The 19784-nt window shown below is 49.4% G+C and overlaps 1 protein-coding gene and 1 long non-coding RNA gene across 8 annotated transcripts in view; one reads left to right on the top strand and one right to left on the bottom strand.

Annotated features, from left to right (window-relative positions):
• Erg (ETS transcription factor ERG) overlaps positions 1 to 19784 on the bottom strand; it is a 208968-nt gene that overhangs the window by 17426 nt on the left and 171758 nt on the right. For 5 of the 7 annotated variants that reach the window (XM_040750404.1, XM_040750407.1, XM_040750406.1 and 2 more), the window contains 4 exons: positions 15643 to 15794; positions 4419 to 4622; positions 3624 to 3704; positions 1492 to 1563 (listed from right to left, as the gene is read on the bottom strand). In XM_040750404.1, coding sequence (XP_040606338.1) covers positions 1492 to 1563; positions 3624 to 3704; positions 4419 to 4622; positions 15643 to 15794 — 509 coding nt within the window. The remainder of the gene's footprint in view (positions 1 to 1491; positions 1564 to 3623; positions 3705 to 4418; positions 4623 to 15642; positions 15795 to 19784) is intronic. The other 2 variants (XM_040750410.1, XM_040750409.1) reach the window with 1 other exon arrangement.
• On the top strand, positions 10130 to 14173 carry LOC121141859. Its single transcript, XR_005878784.1, has 2 exons — positions 10130 to 10700; positions 13659 to 14173. It is a non-coding gene; the product is annotated as an uncharacterized LOC121141859 (long non-coding RNA).

The raw sequence follows: 19784 nt of genomic DNA, 5'->3' as shown, positions 1-19784 counted from the left end.
AGGCCAAATGTTCTGCAGGGAGCTTTTATTTATTTAGTTAGTTTTTAACTATAGGCAGAAGCATTTTTGTAAGATTCCCTGGAGTCATTCGTTTCCATTCAGACCCTCCTCCACTGTGTGTTCCACCAAGATGCCCTCGTAGGTGGCAAGCCAGGGAAAGTACACGCCTCTCTGCTCTTCGTTCTTACTGCTCTTGGTGGAGTTCTTCGGGGCCACCCGAGTTAACTGCATGCACCGGGTCTGGCCCATTACTTTATTGACCTCTAACACGGCAGGGGACTTTAGCTGGGCATGAAGGGGTTTCTGGGAACAGAGGCAAGCTTTTCTACCCCCAGGTCAGGGAAGAGAAAATCAGTAGCCTGACACCGCAGTGGCAGCTACAGACTGGTACCAAAGAGCTCCAGGAAGTGTCCCTGCTGCCACCATTCAAGGCAGCTGAGCCCTAGTCTGTCTCCCTCGAAAGAAAGAGCTCCCAAGTCTGGGGACCAGGTCAACTAGACTCATGAATGCTGGACATACGAAGAGTCACGGAGAAGCAGCCTGGGCTGGGGAAGACATGTATGCTGGACCCAGGTAGGAGTAGGGGAAATTCCCTCTGCTTCCTGCAACTGGGATCCCTTCAGTGTTCAGTCTGGCATGAGCAGTCACGGCCCCCGTGAGGTGTGTGTGTGAGGGTGTTTAGGAGTGATATATCCTCAGTTCACAGTGCCTCTCCCTGGCTTCCTGGTTGTGTTCATGCGGCCCTGACTCCTTCCACTGCCAGGCCCCCAGACTCCAGGCCTTAGTTGCCTTCTCTACAGCTTCATCTGAAACGCTGACAAGTTCTTGGCTGTCTCTGGTTCCAGGTAACACCACTGAGTTATCTTCTAGAACTCTGTGCTAAACCTTCCTGCCAGCGTACTGTAATTCCCCCTTGCAGGACCCAGACAAGGCACTCCACCAACCACAAGCCTGGAGGAATGTGCAAGCAGGCACTCTGGGGAAGCAGACGGTGTCTGGAGCCCGGTTCAGCTTTCCATTCCCAGGGGCTAACCATGCGATTGGCATTGGATACACATATATATATATTGCCGTGAACGATGTGTAAATTAGTGACCTAACTAAATCATCAGGAAAGACATAAGGCTTGACTCTGATGTGGAGGTTAAATGCCGAATGCTTCCCCTCTGAAAAAAAAATGGGCGAAGAGAATCAGTCGCTACTGATTCCGGAATTGCTTTTCCCTCAAATGGGACGGACCGCGTAATCATCCTTCCCTTGACTTGATAGCGCAAGGGGTTCCTGCCTTGGGTGTTGGCCCAGATATCCAGAGTGACTATGTAAGGCCCATTTCTGATCCAGACAGCTGGGCCTCTCTCTACTGTCGCCTCTGAATGCAGCAATGGGACTGAATTGGGTTGCGTATCGACAGGGACAGGGCAGAGGCTGACCACAGTGCACTGCATTTCGGGTCCAGGACGTGCTCCTGGGGTAACGGGGGTGTTAGCGTACCTGGCCTAGTTGTAATTCTTTGCGTAGCCTCGGGATATACTGAAGTATTTGGGAAAATAAAAGCTGCACCCCCTGCAGACAAAAGGAAAGACAAAGTGTGAAGATCCTTCGCGGTGACATCAGTGCCACCGGCCCCGCCCTGCTGCATCAGGGGAGGGCTTGCACGCCAGTAGAGTCCTTGGCAAACACAAGCCCTGGGTCAGACTCGGATCCTGAGTGTGCACACTTGTCTCCCACGTGACTGAAATGTCATGCTTTCTTTGTTATTCCCTTGTGAGCGTCTTGGTGGGGCCCTACTGTGTCCCACCAGCAACCTTACTTTATTAAAATGTATTGGATATTGGATATGGTTCCCAAAGTATCTTTTCTTTCTTTCTTTCTTTTTTTTTTTTTTGGCTTTTTGAGATGAGGGTTTCTCTGCGGCTTTGGAAGCTGCCCTGGACCTAGCTCTTGTAGACCAGGCTGGCCTCGAACTCACAGAGATCCACCTGCTTCCACCTCCCGAGCGCTGGGATTAAAGGCATGGGCCACCACTGCCTGGCGATTCACAAGATACCTTTACGGATCTCGGAAAGCAGACCTTGGGAAGAATTGTTCGTATGTTGCCTAGGATTCTACGGAGTGTATTCAGAATTATTCCACACCTCTATCCAGATACATGATTCTCCTTATTTTCCCCATCAGTGGTCATCTCCCCAGATGAGAGAATTTCCCCTTTGGCATTATGTCCTTCGGAAATTTATCATCCTGGTCTTCGAATAGCCCCTCATATAGCTATAGTTAAAAACTAGTGAACTCTGAACTTTGGTGGAATATTTAGTCACTGCCGAGGAATTTCTAAATGAGCATGTTACAAGAGTCCGTGTGTGGCTAAGTGGTGTTTCCTGGTTGGGGGGTGGTGGGGGTGGTGACTCTTTGCTAATTTTGGCCACAAGATCATTATCGGGTTGACCCGAGCGATGCAGAGCGAGAAGGGGGAACTTTTAGAAGCATGTCCTGTTACATTAAAAGAGTACTGTTTGGTTGCCGAAGACTAAGTACACATCAGTCATTTACTACAGATAACCAGCTGGGGCTCGGTTCATATGGGACTGGACACTTTAAAATAAAAGGAGACTATTTGGTAAGTTGCTGTCTTGCCTAGTCTAGGAGATCCACGTTAGGGCTGGCTGGCTGGCTTGCTTTGCTTGCCTGCTAAGAGACATAGGCTTCCTAGCTCTTGCTGCTTTCAGCCCCTGCTGGGTGCTAGCAGGGCGTGGCAGGGAGTGGTCCTAGGCTAACCCAGTAGGTGAGCAGCAAGTGGCCATGTATCCACCTACGGACACTGTCAGGAGGGGTGGGGGTAGATCTGTATACAGAACATGAGTGACATATTTATCCACAGAGAACCCCAGGCGTACTGAGAGCAGGACAGGGGGTTAGTCGGGATCAAGTGCCTCGCTAAGCCCTGCTAGGCTCAGGCGTGCGACAGACAGACTCAAGCGTAGAACCTGTAGTCAGAGAAGGGAAGGAAGGCACTGGACTGGGGCCAACTTTATGCTCTCCAAAGTTGCAGCAGAGTTTCCCTTGGCATAGAGGTTTGCAAAAAAAAAAAAAAAAGTATGAGGAACACTCCTCCCTCCCACCGCCCTCTGCAAACACACGAATCTGTGCAGAAGATTAAATCAAGGTAAGCCCAAGGGCCCCCAAACCGAGAGATACCAAGGAACTCTAGAAAACGCAGCTTTAGGGGTGAAGATGGGGAACAGACACATGGCAGCAGGACTGGAGGTTTGGGGCTAACGGTGCCACCTGTTGGGGGTTTGTACAATTGGTCCAAAAACAAAACAAACAGACAGACAGACAAAAAATCCTTTCACGGCTAAGGGGATTGTGGTGGAAAATAACGGGGAAGTGTTCAGACACCCAATGGCCCTCAACTTCCTTCACCTGTGCACCTGCCTTCTAACCTCTAGCCTCTAGCCTCTAACCTGTAACCTCTAGTCTCTAACCTCTAACCTCTAGCCTCTAACCTCTAGCCTCTAATCTCTATCCTCTAGCCTCTAACCTCTATCCTGTGGATTTCACTTGGAGGCACGCACCTGTAAACAGGAACCTATGCTTGTCTTGGGGTGGGAAAGGGCTAGGGTTACCTGTGTTCCTGGCATGCATTAAACGCGGAGAGTTCTGTAAAGCCTTATCGACATCATCGGAAGTCAGATGCGGAAGGGGAGCTACAAAACAAAAACGCAGAGCAACACCGAGATGAAAAATGGTAAAAAATGAACGGAACCAAAAGGAAAACACACCTCCCCCACCCCGCCCGGGGGGGGGGGGTGCCAGACCAATCTAAACCCTCTTTTGGCACCGGTTAATGTGTCAAATGCTAAAAGGGATGACTCCATACGGGCGGGGCTAGAAGGGCGTGGGGCATGAAGCAGAGCGGCCAAGGGAGGCGCTCTACCCGCTGCTTGCTCTCGGGATCCTTCTGGACCACGTTCAGAGCTGCCAACCCTAGACATGCCCCTCCACCGACCAGCGTGCCACCCATTCTCTCAGTGGGAAGTGGGGAAAAAAAACCCTCCCCTTCTGTGTGTTCAGGTTGGGCGGAGGCAGGGGCTCCGCACAGTTCCAAGGAAGGTGGCAACCCACAGTCCCATCCAGGAGGGGCCCTTTCTGCCTTCCAGTTTGGAAGGGTCACAGAAACTACTGAGCAAGCCTGAGGCCACTTCCATTTCCCTAGCAGCATTGGGAACGCAGCAGGAGGGAGAGTGTTGCTGTCTCCAGAAGAGACTGCACTCTTCGTCTACATCATGAAACCCAAAGCCCTACCGCGTGGTCCTCAGAGCATGAGACAAGAGGATCCCGGGGACGGCCCTGTCTGACCCTACTGGGGTTGGGCCTGCAACCACAGCCAGAAGCCTGGCTACCAAGGGCGGGCGGCTTACTCTCTCTGAGGTAGTGGAGGTGTGAGAGAAGGATGTCGGCATTGTAGCTCGGAGTGAGCCTCTGGAAGTCATCTTTGGTCATTTTGCAGAGCTCCTTCCCGTCAATGTTCTGAAACAATAAGACGTCCACGTCTAGAAGGCCGTATTCCTTCACCGCCCATTCCAACCACTGCCGGACATGGTCTGTGCTCCACAGAGTAGGATCTGGAAGGGAAGGAAGACAGACTGGGTAGACTCCTGATGGCAAATCTCCAAGCAGAGAGTGTACCCCAGTGGGTAGCACACCAGCCATGGGCCTTAGAGCAGCCTCCCTCCTCCACAGCTCCAGAATCACACAGGCTGGGGCCAAGCTCAGTAAGTCACAGAAAAGAGGAACAGCATCCCAGGGAGTGACAAAAGAAAAGGGAGCCACACCCAGAGATCTCCACCATCAAAGGGAAGCATCCTCGGAGTTGAGGAGAACTTGATCTGCCTCTGCTGTGGCTCATACAGTTTTTCTTTTTCTTCTCAGTTATCTTCGCTTTTATTTATTCATTTAAGAAAAATGAACTGAAAGACCCCGAATTTATAGAAATAAAATATAAGCTTAAACAGGGAGGGCACCCCACTAGAGAACTTGGGAAGTGAACAAACCATCCCAGGAACTGGCCAAACCACAGAATGGAATGTATGGTTTAGCAACCTTAATTGCAGAAGGGCTGTAAACCCACAAAAGGCCAAATTCTGGGCTGCTGACCACCTGTGATGAACTGACCAGGGCGTCAGAGATGGGCAAACAAGATTTGTGGGAAACAAGGAGATGATAACCACCATTTACTTAGGGAGAGATGATTAATTCATACCAAGGTTTGAGGAATTTACAACATGTAGGTCAGGAAGACATCTACTTCCCCTGGTCAGTAGTCACGTACCCCCCTCCTCCCCTCACAAGATAGGGACCCCTCCCAAAGGCTTGTGGTTTTTGTCTTTAAAAGCTGATTGTAACTGAACCTCGGGGCCAATCGGTCTAAAAGCTGACCGAGAGGCCCATCTGCAGATGCCTAATTAAAGCCTCTTGCGTGTTGCATCAATTGGCGCGTGGACTCTTGATTCTTGGGGTGACGAATCCAGCTTGGGGACCCCTCCTAAATTCGGGGTACCCCAACAGAACAAGACTGAAAGACATCCCTTGAAAGATTGCTGCAGCGTTTATGTAAAAGACAGAGTCGTAAACCATTGTTAAGAGAGTGCTAATTACAGATTACAAAAGCAAATATAAAATAGGGGTCCGGGAGGCAGCTCAGCCTGGAAAGTGTCTGCTGCTTTGCAAGCACGAGGACCTGAGTTCAAGAAGTCCCAGAACCTACTTAAGAAATAAAGGTGGGTGTGGTGGTGTTCAATTGGAAGTGCAGAGTCCTGGAGGCAGAGACAGGCAGATCCCTGAGGCCAGGAGCCTTGGATGAGTTCCAGAAGTCGTCTGGCCTCCGCGCGCGCGCGCGCGCGCGCGCACACACACACACACACACACACACACACACACACACACACACAGACCATCAAGGATAAAAATGATGACCACGCTTGTGCAAACTACTAACCAGGGGATGTGAGACAAAGCACACGGGACTCAAAACCCTCTCACAGCTAAGGTGTGGCAGGTTTTTTTTTTTTCCTCAAAGAGGTGGGCAATGGGAAAAGGGCCCAGAGAGAGATGAAGGAGAGGAATTCAAATGGGAGGCATGAAGATGGGAGGGGAGAGGTGGATGGATGAGGACTGGAGGTAGGAGTGTAGATGGAGGATGGAGCTGAGGAGTCGGGATTAGGAGTGGAAATAGAAGTTGGGGTCAGATGGAGAAGAGCCCTTGGCAAGGTCAATTTCAGAGTCACTGGGAATTTCTGAGGCGTGGAAAGGTGTCTTTGATTACTGCAAGCAAGCACAGAGCATTCAGTGATGAAAAAGCGAGACTCTCCTGGGAGTCAGCGCATGCATCTTTTTTTTTTTTGGACTCTGAACCCCACTCCCCACCCCCCAGTTACAGGGTGTAAACATTGCCGTCTCTGGAGTTAGTCTTATTTTCCTATGGCTAATTAAATGGGCCGTTGCAGGGGGGTGGGGTGGGGTTTAAAAACTCAATGAGATAATGTGTGTGGAAACACTGGGCCAACAGCAACAAACTGCAGAGAAGGAAAGAGGAGGGTTTGCGCAGTCAACCCTGCTAAAACGAGACAATCAGTTTCACTTCCAGGGCTGCCTCTTCCTTTGCACACAAAGGCTTGATTTATCTCTTATTTTAAGAGCCTTCTGGAGGTGCTTCTGTTGAGTGAGTCATAAGCCAGCGAAGATAAGACACTGCGTGTTCAGCCTCCTCCTGGGAAGCCGGACTGTTTCGGAAACAGCCACGTCCACATCACCATGGTTCCAAGGACAGCAAAGAGAGCCAGGACCCACATCGCAGCACAGAAGGGTCAGAGATCCTCCCGCCTTCCCTGTATCTTGTTGTCACGTGATCGATAGTCCACAGGTTTACGAACTCTTATGTTAATCAACTGGATCTTAAAACTTGCAAGCACACCATCAAATAGTTCCCAGTTAAGTTATTCTTAGTGGCTACGTGTGGAAGAGACCCCTGGGAGTTGTCATAAAGGCTTTCCGTGTCTGCGGAGATGATTCCTCGGGTAAAGGCTCTGGCTGACAACCTGAGTTTGGTTCCCGGGACCCACACGGTGATGAGAGAGAAATGACTCATCCAAGTTGTCCTCTGACCCTTCACACACCAGCCATGGAGACCCCCCCCATCTGCCTCTACGGTAAATGGATTAACATGCATTAAAAAAAAAGAATAAGAAAATCCATCTTCCAGTGCCACGAAATAAAATTCTGATCCAGTTTGAGTCCATCAGCTGCTAGGAAACTATTAATAGATACTGACTGAGTAAACAGTTTACTGAGGTAAACAGAGTACCGTGTTGCCAATAGCAGACCACGCTGTCAGGAAACACATCGTGGACAAGCACACCTCCACTTCAAAAGTCCTTCTAGAGACTAAGATTAAAACATGATCTGTGCCTTCCAAACATAGAAGTCACTCTTGGCTATGAAGAACGTGGAACGTACAATAAAATAAAGTGTGCCCCGCAAGCCGTGCTGAGGGCCTAGTGTAAAGTCTTTGTTGCCAACGACAGGCCGGGGTCAGGTGACCCGCTCCGAATCTAAGAGTAGCCTAGGAAAACAGGACTAAACATTTGGCCTCCGGATGAGGGCAGAGCCCCTGCTTACAAAGCAGGCCCAGGAGAGAGCGGGAATTTCAGAAGTGCTCAATACCACAAACTGAAATTCGACTCTGAGAGAGGGACTTCCTCAAAGCTGTTTTTGAAACCTTCAAATTTATAATTGATGGCTTGTGGTTTATTTTCATCTGTCCTCTAGGAGCTAGTTTTTTAATGTTACTGAAGCTTGGCTAGAGAGCAAGGTCTGTTGTGACACTGATTTTTGACACTGGCTTGTTGGCCCTTGTGACGGCAGGGACCAAGGAGTGTTTGTAAATGTCCCTTTGTGTGTTTAAAAGCAAATGTCACCTGTCCATGCCGAGTTCTAGAACAGACACACTCATTTACACACACACACACACACACATACGTGCGCGCACACACACACACAATTTTGTCATTGACTTACCAGTTAATGAGAAAGTTAAACTCACTCACTGAAATAGATTGTTTCCCTCAGAATCGTCTATTTATTGTTAAACTATGTTACTAGATACATATGCTTGTCGCCATTATGCCTTTCCATTCATTTAATATTAAGTAATAGACCTCTCTCATTTCCACTAAGGCTTTCTGTCTAAAGTCTTATCTGTCAACGTTTTAATCTTCCCAGGTTCTTGCTAGCCTTTGATTAATATGTCTCGTTCCAGCTGCTTTGGTATCAATTATTTTAGTGTGTGTGTAAAAAATGCTTTTGTAAATATTCACAGTGGGTTTGGGCGAGTCACTTCATTACTCTGTCTAGATTTCATACTCTCTGTTCCTCTTGCTTTGCTAGCTCTTTTTGCCCTCCTTCTTAGGATCTAATTTAATTCTTTTTATTCGTTATCGTTTTACGTGTACAGGTAGGTGCCCCCTCTCTACATGCCATGTGCCGCGTGTGTGCAGTACCAGTGGAGACCAGAAGAGGTCATCGGATTCCCTGGAATTGAGAGCTACCAAGAGGTGTTGGGAATGGAACTTGGGTCCTCTGCAAGAGCGGTCAGTGCTAACTCTTAGCCACTGTTTTAACCCAAATCTGAACTGTTTTTATTTTTATTTTCATCCCCTCTCCTACTGCTTTGGCCACTTCCGTGCCATTTCTCTTATTTCTTGTTACTATTTTAAATATGCTTAAAGTTTTATCATCAAAGTTCTCTTTCTTTCCTGCCTCCCAGCAATAAAAGGAATGTAGAAAGCTACATTCCAACCCCTTCTCCTATATGATAGCACTGTCATTCCACCTGTTCCTACCCACATTCCAACCCCTTCTCATACATGATAGCACTGTCATTCCACCTGTTCCTACCCCCACCTAGGAGGCCATGGTGGTTATTGACACAACCCTGAATACAGGATTCCCAATGAAGGACTGTCTTTGTTGGGTTGGCCATGAGTGCATCGTTGAGAGACTGTGTTAATTGACTGGTTGATTTGGGAAGTCCCAGCCACCTTCAGGCAGCAGCATTCCCTAGGCAAGCGCTCCTGAACTGTACACCAGTGGGAAAAGAGTACTGAGCATAAGCAGGCAACTCAACATGCTACATGTATGCACGTGACAGCCATCACATGCTCCTGCCACTGTAACCCGGGATTGTTTTGAGAAATAAGCCCTCTCTCTCCTAAGTTACTGTTGACACAGCAGTGTAAGGACAGAGAGTATGTTTGCTACTTTGTACCCATCCCTCTTCAGATTTACGCTTAACCAGCTTTTGGCTAAAGGACCATTTTAAAAACTTTATTCCCCAAAGTGAGGGACAGCTAGCAACTTTGGCTTGCGAATCTATTTTTGCCCTCAATTTATATAATAAATTAGACGAATTCTACAGTTTCCTGTGTATTCCCACAGTGGTTCTCCTCTTCATTTAGAACTACTTAGAAAAGGCCACTGCAGAATCTCATTAATTCAACAGACTCCACACTGTGCTATCCCCTAGCTCTCCGTGGGTGTTTTTACTGGTGTCCTATGGAATTAAGAGTTTACATGGGAGTCACACAACACCGGGCTAGAATTCTGGCTTTCCACAACGCTGGCTGGAACATCTAGGGCAACTCTCTTGGCATCATGAGCTTTTCTTCCTCAGCAGAGTGAGAACAATGAATATTCCCCACATCATTATCATGGCAGGGCTTGACAATCATGTGTGTGTACACAGTAGGTGGCAGATTGACAATCATGTGCATACAGTAGGTGCCAGCTGTCATCATTCTATTTTGTAAAGTTGCAGTCTTAGATATGACCCCATGCCATTTCCTCAACCACCACCAGCTGATAGCTTCACAGATAAAGTTAACCCTGACTTCAGGGTTTCAGTTCTCATTTGTCTGGTGGTTTAGTTGGTGGGGTTGGCACAGCAGGAGTTCAAACAGGAACATGACATATGAGCAAGGTCATCAAGAGAGCTTGGTGGGGGTGACAAAGGCAGATGGAAGACTGATTATAGGTTTCTTTTTTTTTAACCAATTTTTTTTTTTGCAGACCTGGGCATTGGCTCTGACCCCTACTCAGCTGTGTGTGTGACTCTGGGACAGTGTCTTCATCTCTCTGAGTATTTATTTTCTCATGTTCAAAGGAAGAGCTTGGACTGTGATTTCAAATCACCTCGTCATGACCCCTGATTCCTACGTAATAAGTGACAATTACCATCTGCTCAACAGGTAGCCTTTACTGTCCCTACCTGCAGCTCTGGTGATGAGGACACCGTGGGCACCTTGCACAACTTACAGTCTAGTCACACGCAGCCTCATAAGTAACAAATGCTGGTGTAGAGCCATCAGAGGCCAGGAGGGGATTTCTAGTCCTCATCACCTGTCTGCTTCCTGGTCCAGCTTATCGACATCACTCTCAGGGAGAGTCATGTCAGTCCTAAGAACTCCAAACCCTGTCACATGAAGCCACCGGGGAGTCCCCGTAATCAGCTATCGCCTTCCGGGGCCTGACTCCAGTAGAGCTCACTCAGCCTTTTCACAACACTCTGGAAGACTCTGGGCTGCTGAAAGTCAGAGTCACAACCGTAGAAGGCAGGCGGTCAGGTCTGCGGAGGATTCCGGGCTGCGGTAAGCATTACCTCTCCCATAAAACACTTTTTAATTGTTTCCCCCCATTGCGCTTTTCATCTTGACTACTGGGAAGCTCAACGCCACACCAGGGGCTTCACAATAGCATTTTTTTGGCTGAACCTGTCATGGGCATGACTTCATTCTTGCATGTGTATTTTTAACAGTGCGGCAGGCACTGAATCTGAATTTTTGGCGGATGGGTAGTTTGGGTCACACATCTCTGGTCTATAGCCAGTGGCTCTTGAAGCATCTCAGGTCTGTCTCGGATCTGTTTTAAAATTAAATGTCACCGTCTCTACTTGCTTCTGCGTACACACTACGGAGTGAAACAAAAGTGGGATAGGAAATGGTCACATGCCGTAAAGAGAAGCAGCTTGCTGGAGAATTAAGCACGTACACGGGAAGGGCTTAAAAGAGGTCTTGAAGGGTGAGCAGAGTTTGTTAGCAAAGGAAGGAAGAAGGGTAGGTGTAGGGCACAGGCCCGGGGGGGGGGGGGCTGAAGACAAGGGCTGTGCAGCAGCGTGCCTGGGGGGCCGGGGTGCGGGGGGGGGCAGATGCTCAGGGACACAGAGGAGGCTGAGACGAATGGCGGAGGCTGCAAACGGATTGCGATAGCTGATAGCTACAGACGGAAATTTCACCACCTCTCTTTCACACTGCCCCCTCCCCCTTCCCCTCTCCCTCCCCCCTCCCCTCCCCCGCTTTGCTCGGATAGTCCACAGTGCTCTTCGGAGTCATTAACTTGAGCCATCACAGGCTCTCCTGTCACCCAACCAGGTGAGCGCAGCTACCTCAGCACTTTTTTTAAAACCTTCTCCAAAGAGACTGGTGTATGAGTAGCGGATGCTCAGTGCACCCTTCCTGGGCGATCCCAACATGGAAGGGCTGGTTAAAATACAATGCCGGGGCTCTTCCCACCATGAGTGTTTGGAGATGGAGGAGAAAAAGACAACAGTCTCATAGGCGTCTTTGTCCGTGGGGATGGAACCCAGGAAAAACTTAGAGAATGCAGGGCAAGGGAAGACATGGGTGTGGCCACTCAGTCTCCCAGATACTGGTATCAAAGGGATTGAGCTGATTGTCTTAAAAACAAAACTAAAATGTGGGGATGGGGTGGGGGCGGGGAGAGTTGTTTGAACAGCTCAACATTTCAGCACCTATTTTAGGGAATAAACAAGAAGAAAAATCTCTCAAAAATGCCATAAACTGCTAAAGCCAGAGGTCCTGTTGCATTTGCTCAGCATTTCGCAACTTTTAAGAATGTAGTGACGACGGTGACTGTGCCCTCCTCTGTACTGGCACACTCTGGCATACACCACCAATAATGACATAGCAGCCTCCGTTCCACAGACTTTTGAGAACCACAGAAGCATGCCTTGGTGTGGTGGTGGCACAAGCTTTTAATATTAGCACTTGGGAGGCAGAGGTAGGTAAACCTCTGAGTTTAAGGCTAGCTTGGTCTACAGAGCGAGTTACAGGATAGCCAGGGCTACACAGAGAAACCTTGTCTCAGAAAAAGAAAAAAAAGAAAAGTAAAATGACAGAATCACACCCATGACACAGGGGTGCTGTCCTTCATGGCAGACACTCATGAGATGCACAGTGTTCATACTGTCTAGAGTATCAACTCCATACGTAGTGGGAATCTGCTCTTTCTGTACACTGATCTGTGGCCACAGCCTTGGAAGCACCTGGAAATCAGACTTCCGAGTTAAACCCACTAGATTTGTGCTGCTGTTAGGAAATCTGAGCTGACACCAAATGCAGACTAGGGAACTCAGAACCATCGCTCTGGGTCTTAGTCAACGCATCACCTGAGCTGGTCAGCACTTTGTCATGGAGCGGGCTTTGGTTTGGTGATTTTTCTAGTGCAGGTGTTCCCAGCAGGCTTAAAATGAGGAGGCTGAGCTAGTCTGTCTACTGGAGGATTGTAGCAAATGTATTGGCTACCAACAGTATCTCAAGTTATAATGAACTGATCGGTGTGCAACCTCATAGCAAGTAGAGGAATGTACACATGTTCATGTTTACACAGATAACCATGTGAGCCACATGTATACCACATGATTGCATGGATGCCATGCATACCATGTTTACACAGATTTCATGTGTAGCACATGTCTACATGGATACCATGTATGCCCCATGCTTACACAGATACCAAGTGTACCACACATGGGTCTCCCTTTGGGCAAAATTCTCCTTTTGCCCACATACCTCACTCCTCTACTGTAAAGCCGAGTCTATCCTGCTTTTGTATATGTCTGTACACACAATATTTCTTAAATTCATTTTGGCATTCTTAAATCCAATTATGGCATATCCATGCTTACAGACATGCCTATGATTACTCCTCACGGATATTTTCTGAGCTTCTTAGCTCTTGAGTGGGTCTCAAGGTCAAAGCTAATGGAGTAACTTTTCAAAATGAACTCCAAGTCCGATGGTTCTAGAGAGCAGAGTAGCCAAGCCCTCCATTTGAACTCAGTTTTAGTCTCAGTCTCTGTCTCTCCCTCCCTCCCTCCATTTCTCCCTCCCCCCTCCTTCTCTCTCTTTCTCTGACGTGAATGTTAGCATGTAGTGATGTAGAGAGCAAATTCTTGAGAGCAATTAAGACTTCAGTTCACATTGCTGGGTACCAGACACTACTCTAACCAGCAGGAATCCCAGGAACTAGCCTCAGGTCTGGAGAGTTCCATGTGTGTAGAGCTCTCCACACCCAAAAGTGCCGGGTGAGACATCTGGAAAACCTGTGCTTCTGCTGAAGGGATGGATACAACAGCTTCTCTCTCTCTCTCTCTCTCTCTCTCTCTCTCTCTCTCTCTCTGTGCGTGTGTGTGTGTGTGTGTGTGTGTGTGTGTGTGTGTGTGTGTGTTCATCCGTGGACACACGAACACACATACCTGGAGCTTGACCAATAACTGAAAAATCCACAACTTGCAAAACCGTCCACAGCTCCCCATCTTACCAACACCATTAACCGAATAACTAACTGCCTGCATCGGCGTGAAGCAACCCAAGGAGGGAACAGCTGAAAGTAAGCTTCCCTCAGAATGAAGAAACAGCCCCGGACCCCCATGCAAACTGGAGCCCATCTGCAGAAGCGTGCTTTGGCCTGACCAGACATCACTGGGCGAGTGCCTATGAATAAGAACCGCCAACACCCTGACTTGACCAGTCCGATTCCTCGCCCCATGCTCCTCTGTGGAAAGCCCCTCCCCCCCATGTCTGGCCTCACCTCACTGGAAAAGACCTTGATAACATCGAAGCACCGCGATGAGACCTCAGCAATACAAGATGGCCCAAAGCAGCAACACCCACCGTGACTCTGTGAGGACGAGATGGGTGTTTCGGGCGGAACTCTGCTCTGCGTGGTCCTCTATCTTCTTGTTTGTTTTGTTTTAAATTTAGAAAATAAGTTTATTGATTGTCTGGATTACATTATAAAACTACCTTTGACGCTGACTAAAGCTTGCTAATTGTCCCCTCTGTCCCAGGGATGGAGAAGAGGCCTCCCTTCTACTGTATACAATCTCTCTATCACTAAGCCACACCCTTGACCCACAGTTTACTTCCTAAGTCTGACTCCTGGAGGCGGCCATGCTTCTTAGAGTCACAGTGCCTGTGTTACAGCTGATGTGGGAGACACACCTTTGCTCTCCTGCCCCACCCGCCCAACCACCACCTCCCTAGCTCTAAGGTCTCTCTGCTTAGCCTTGGCTGGCCTGGAACTAACTCACGACGGTAACTGGCCTGTTACACGACTAAAACTCTGTTTGCCTCCGGTGAAGTAATGAAGGTTTTCAGGAGGAGGGCAGAGGCGGGTGGGCTGGGGTGGGCTCCCAGTGGCTTCCTGCTTCCTCCTGGTCACGCCCAGCCACGGCACCCTTGTCCTTCCATCGGGCTCGGCTGTAGCAGGCACTTATCAACAACAGAGCCCGGGACCGTGGCAGAATGAACTCAGGCAGTACCCTGGTCAGCCCAGGTGCAAAGGACCCCTTTAAAAGAAAGACCCCCGCCCACGCATGCCCTCCTTTCTGCTGCTCCGCTGGGGCAGACAGGACTTTTCCTGTCTCCCTCTTCCCTTCTGTCCTGTCTGTCTCTGTCTCTTTGCCTCTTTTCTCTTTCCTTCCCCCTCCCTCCCCTTTGTAGTAAAACTGATCATTAAGCTCTGTCTGCCTGGCATGTTTTGCCCTCTGCCTCGGCCACCCTCGCCTGCCGTGGAATCCACCGAGGTCCCCTCAAGCTATATCCTAACACATCTTCCAACAGATACCTAAGGCAGCTTTGGCCCCTTCCTAAAGGCACATGGGACTTCCACGCTGTGCCCCCTGACAGTCGTATTACATGTGTTAAAGCAAGGCACATCCCTCAAGGAGGACCCCAGTGGCTTGATGGCATCAAGTCATCTTTCTGGTCTGCTTGCAGTGACACACCCCATTCAGTGACGCATTCCCTAGACAGGTATTTTGAAGGAGTCTCTGGATGCTAAATTCCCCTGAGGACAGAGCAAGGGAGGTGACAGAGAAGATGACATCACACATAGAGGAGCTTGACCCTGCTCTCTACAGCTCTTCACGGAGATGAGTGGGGAGCTGGGCTCTAGGGCGAGGGAGAGCAGAACTTGTGCAAGCTTCCCATGCACACCTTTGACCGCCCTGACAAGGAGCGTAGCCCGTAGTAGACGCCCTTTGTCCTACTACCAGTCCTTGGTTAACACCCAGAGCGCCCTGGAGAAAGCGCTCCAATTCCAGAGAGTGAGTGGAAGGACGATGACCACGAGACAGATTGACATGGGGCTGGGTGACTTGGGGTGGAGCAGAGAGCAGCCCCAGGCTGGAACGGTGGGCATATTGTCCCTGACAGTAGAAGACAGAGATGGCCCGTCTCCCCTGGAGGGAGTGATTTGTTAACCGAGTGACATTCCAAGACCTCTGACCTGCGGGCACGATCACTCTGCGCTCGCTGGTGGTCATGTTGGGGGGCGGCATGTGCTTCTCCTCCATGTAGCTGCCGTAGCTCATCCCCACGGCGTCCGGGCTGCCCACCATCTTCCCACCCTTGGTCACACTGCATTCATCAGGTGAGTTCCTGCGGGAGAAGAAGACAGATCCCTCCTGTTAGTGGGGTGCCCACCAGAGAGCGGGGCTCGGGCCTTGCCGTACATGGAGGGGGCCCCCGATGGGAGGCGGCACGGAAGACTGGCAAAGCAGTTGTGGTGGTACCCCGAATTCACGTGTTGGAGCTACAAGCCCCGCGCAACGGTCTGGAGAGGCGACCAGATTTAGCTTAGGTCATGAGGGCAGAGCCTGCGATGAAAGGATAGGATTCCGAAAGGTGGAGGACTGAGGGGTTGCCGCCTCGGTGGGTAAGTTGCCTACGCAAACATGAAGACCTGAGTTGGATCCCCAGCATCCGCTAAGCAGCCCCAGCACATGTTGTGCATGCACACGGTTCCCTGGTGCCAGTGGTCAAGCCCATCGGTGGGCTCCGTGCCTCGGGAAGGGACGCCTGTCTCGGATCCTACGGTGGAAAGTGGCCGAGAAACCCACTCCGACCTCCCCAGGCATACGCGTGAGACAAACAAATGGGAAGAAAGAGGAAGAGATCCCCCCTAACTCACACACACACCCCGCATTGCCTCACTCCCTCCATGTGAGGACGAGGCCGCCATTAACCCAAGGGGGGAGCCCGTGGGTTAGTGGACACAGAGCAGCTGTCTGTCACCTCGGCCTCAGCCGTGCCCTCGTCAGAACTGAGGGAGTCACTCCTGTCACTTCAGCCCGGCAGCCTGCACGGCTGGCTGAGCCCATGCTGGAGCCCACGCTGGGGAGAAACAGAGCACATAAGCAGGCAGCCACACTGCTGTCTGGCTTCTGTATGTGCTAGCCAAGTCCCTCTGAAACTGTCATGTCCAGACTCCCTCTGTGACAGCTGACTGGGAACACTGGCAGGGAACAGAGAGCGGCAGCAAAGAGGGCCAGCAGCAGGCAGACGGCTTCTTCTGAAGCCTCTGTGAAAATCCCCTCTTGGGTTCCCATCCCTGCACCAAACACAGGATCCGCAGTGCCGAGGATTGCAGCCAGGGGGGCCGAGGCGCAGTCAGGAGAAGGTGGGACACTGAGGTGAGGGAGGCAGCTGAAGAGCCGAGACCAGTGGCCTGAGAGAACCCAGAAAGTGACCTGAAAATGGAGCGTGTCTGAGGCCAGCTGTCCCCCACCGACCCTGCAACCATTAGTGAGGCAGTCACTGTCTTTGCAAAAAAGAAAACAAGCCTTTCTAGGAAAAGACAAAGTGTTTTGTGTGTGTGTGTGTGTGTGTGTGTGTGTGTGAATTCATGTGTGAGTATGCATGTGTGAGTATGCTTGTGTGAAAGTGCATGTGTGAGTGTGCATGTGCGAGTGTGTATGTGTGAGTATGCATGTATGAGTGTGCATTGTGAGCATGCTTGTGCGAGTGTGCATGTGCCAGTGTGTATGTGTGAGTATGCATGTATGAGTGTGCATGTGCATGTGCGCATGTGTCAGTGTGCATTGTGAGCATGCATGTGCGAGTGTGCATGTGTGAGTGTGCGTGTGTGTACACTATGTCTGAGAGCTATAGGAATCAGGCCATATAGATAAACACCAAGTAAGGAAACCAGTATAGGAGCTGGAGAGACGGCTCAGCAGTTAAGGGCACCGGCTGCTCTTGCAGAGTACACCCAAGTTCAGCTCCCAGCAACCACATGGTGATTCACAGCTGTCTGTAACCCCTGCTTCAGGAGATCCAGTGCCCCCTTCTGACAGCTAAAGGCACCAGGCGTGTACACACATGCGTGCACCCAAAACATACATATACATAAAATATAAATACTTTCTAAAAAAGAAGAAATTCACCTTCGTTAGAGAGCAAAGAAATATATGGCTGTCTTCTCAGATGGCTGACCTAAAGATGATGGCTAGTTAGCCCATGGATGATGGCTAGCCCAGGGATAATAGATTATAGTTACACTACCCAACAGAGGAAGGATGGTGGCTAGCCCACAGATGGCAAACCCTGGATCACCACAGCAGTGGAGCTCTGTGATCTGGTTACATTAACTAAAGCTGAATTTTGGAAACACCTCTGAAGTCTACCCAGCACATGGATTTGGTGTGGTTTGGTTTCCATTTTCCACATTCCTGGAAATCTTAGACACCCCAAGGACTCTTCTTGACCTTAGATTTTCCATCTAGTGTTGGGGAAGACTTTGATCCCACCTCTGTGCAGCCTTTGTTTGTCTCCTCCAAGGCTTGTCAGCTGCAGCTTTGCAGGTAACTTGTAGAGTCACAGACCTTCATGTTTGCAGTGGGCTTGACCTTCGAGTTTGAGAAGGGCAAAAGCACGTAAGGCCTGTGTGTGTGTGTGTGTGTGTGTGTGTGTGGCTATTTTCTGAGCAAGACAGAACTCACATGCAGTACTGAAATTCATTTCTCTTCCAGAGGCCTTGACAGAACTGTTCAAGCAAGCAAACAACACAATTGGACAGCACTTAACAAAGTTACTTTGTATTCAATTTTATAACCTGCAGGCATAATTCATGTTAACAAGTTTCTAATCCCATCCTCCATGGTAGGAAAGACTAAAATGAAACCATTAGAACCACTTTCAAAACCTGCATCTCTAGAACAATAGATAAAATACATGATGTTTTATCCTATTACGCTTGGTTGTTAAAGAAGACAGGATGAGCCATGATTTTGACCATTATCATTTTTCAATAACTAAAGAAACACTTAACTCTGAGAGGATAGATGTCAGTACTCGGGGATCAGTACTGGACTGTCCTTGGGGTTCTGACAGGATATACCCTCAGCTGCAGCCACTAAGAGCACCACCTGTGCGCATTCACTATGTTCCCTTTTAAAAGGGCCCTGCCCACCTCCCATTCTTCTCTCTCTCTTTCTCTTCCTTTCTCTGTTTCATGCTCTCTCTCTCTCCCTCTCCTTTTTCCTCTCTCTGTCTTCCCCTCTGTCTTCTCCCCTACCTCCTCTCTCCTGCTGATCCTATATCTGGAGGCTGGTCTCCCCCCCTCCCCTTTCCCCTTTTTATGATCCCTTTCCCTAATTAAAAGAAAACCATGTACTTGAACCCTTTCTGATGGCATCTTTCTCGCGGGTGCGCTACTTTTCTTAAATTGCAACAAAATGTCCATCTTGCACGATCCAGTTCCCAGGGAAGCTTTTCAAGAAACACCGAATAGGTGGAGTTGCTCTAGTCTCATTAGCATCTTGTCCTTTGTAATCCCTTAGAACTTGTCATAAGAAGACCTGGCACTGGCATGTGTGGGACTCTGCCTAGCGGCAACCCATCCTCACAATAGCTCAGCAGACGTCACCTCCATCTTACAGAGGTAGGGAGCACACAAGAAAACAAGGCGGGCTGGAGAGGTAGCTTTAGTGGCTAGGAGCACTGGCTATTCTTCCATAGGACCAGGGTTTAATTCCCAGCATACACATGGTTCCTGGGAACCATCTGTAACTCCAGTCCTGGGGGAATCTCATGTCCACTAGCTTCCTTGGACACTGGGCACACAAGCAGTGCACAGACATACACACAGTGCAAAATACCTATACACGTAAAATAAGATGGCGGTGGGGGAGGGGTAGAGATGCCTTGAAGAGACAAATTAGACAACACAGTGGCCTGAACTCAGCACCATGCCTCTTCATCTGCAGAGGACACCTGCACAGAGTGAAGGGACGAGGCTCTACTCTGAAGGACAAAAAAATCTAAGGTAGACCAGAACTCCCTGGGTCACGTGTTACTGTCGCTTTAAAGTCTGCACTGCAACCCTGGCATGCTGTGCTAGCTGGTGATCTAATCACTCCCTGACACAGCCCATACACACACAACACGGACACACATAAGAACCAGAAGCTAGGAAACCTTTGGCAAAGTCATGCACTCACAAACTACTTTATTTTAAGACAAAGAAATCTCACACGGACCAGAAACAGGAAACTATGCCTTTAAGCACCTTACAGAGCCTGGAGAGACATCTCAGCGTCTCAGCGGTTAAGAACACTGGCTGTGCTTCCAGAGGAATCACAGCAGGCA

Source organism: Mesocricetus auratus, unplaced genomic scaffold (assembly GCF_017639785.1).
Source record: "Mesocricetus auratus isolate SY011 unplaced genomic scaffold, BCM_Maur_2.0 Super-Scaffold_100008, whole genome shotgun sequence".
Lineage (NCBI taxonomy): Eukaryota > Metazoa > Chordata > Mammalia > Rodentia > Cricetidae > Mesocricetus > Mesocricetus auratus.
The sequence above is the reverse complement of the archived record's forward strand: the minus strand, read 5'-3'. Positions and strand labels throughout refer to the sequence as shown.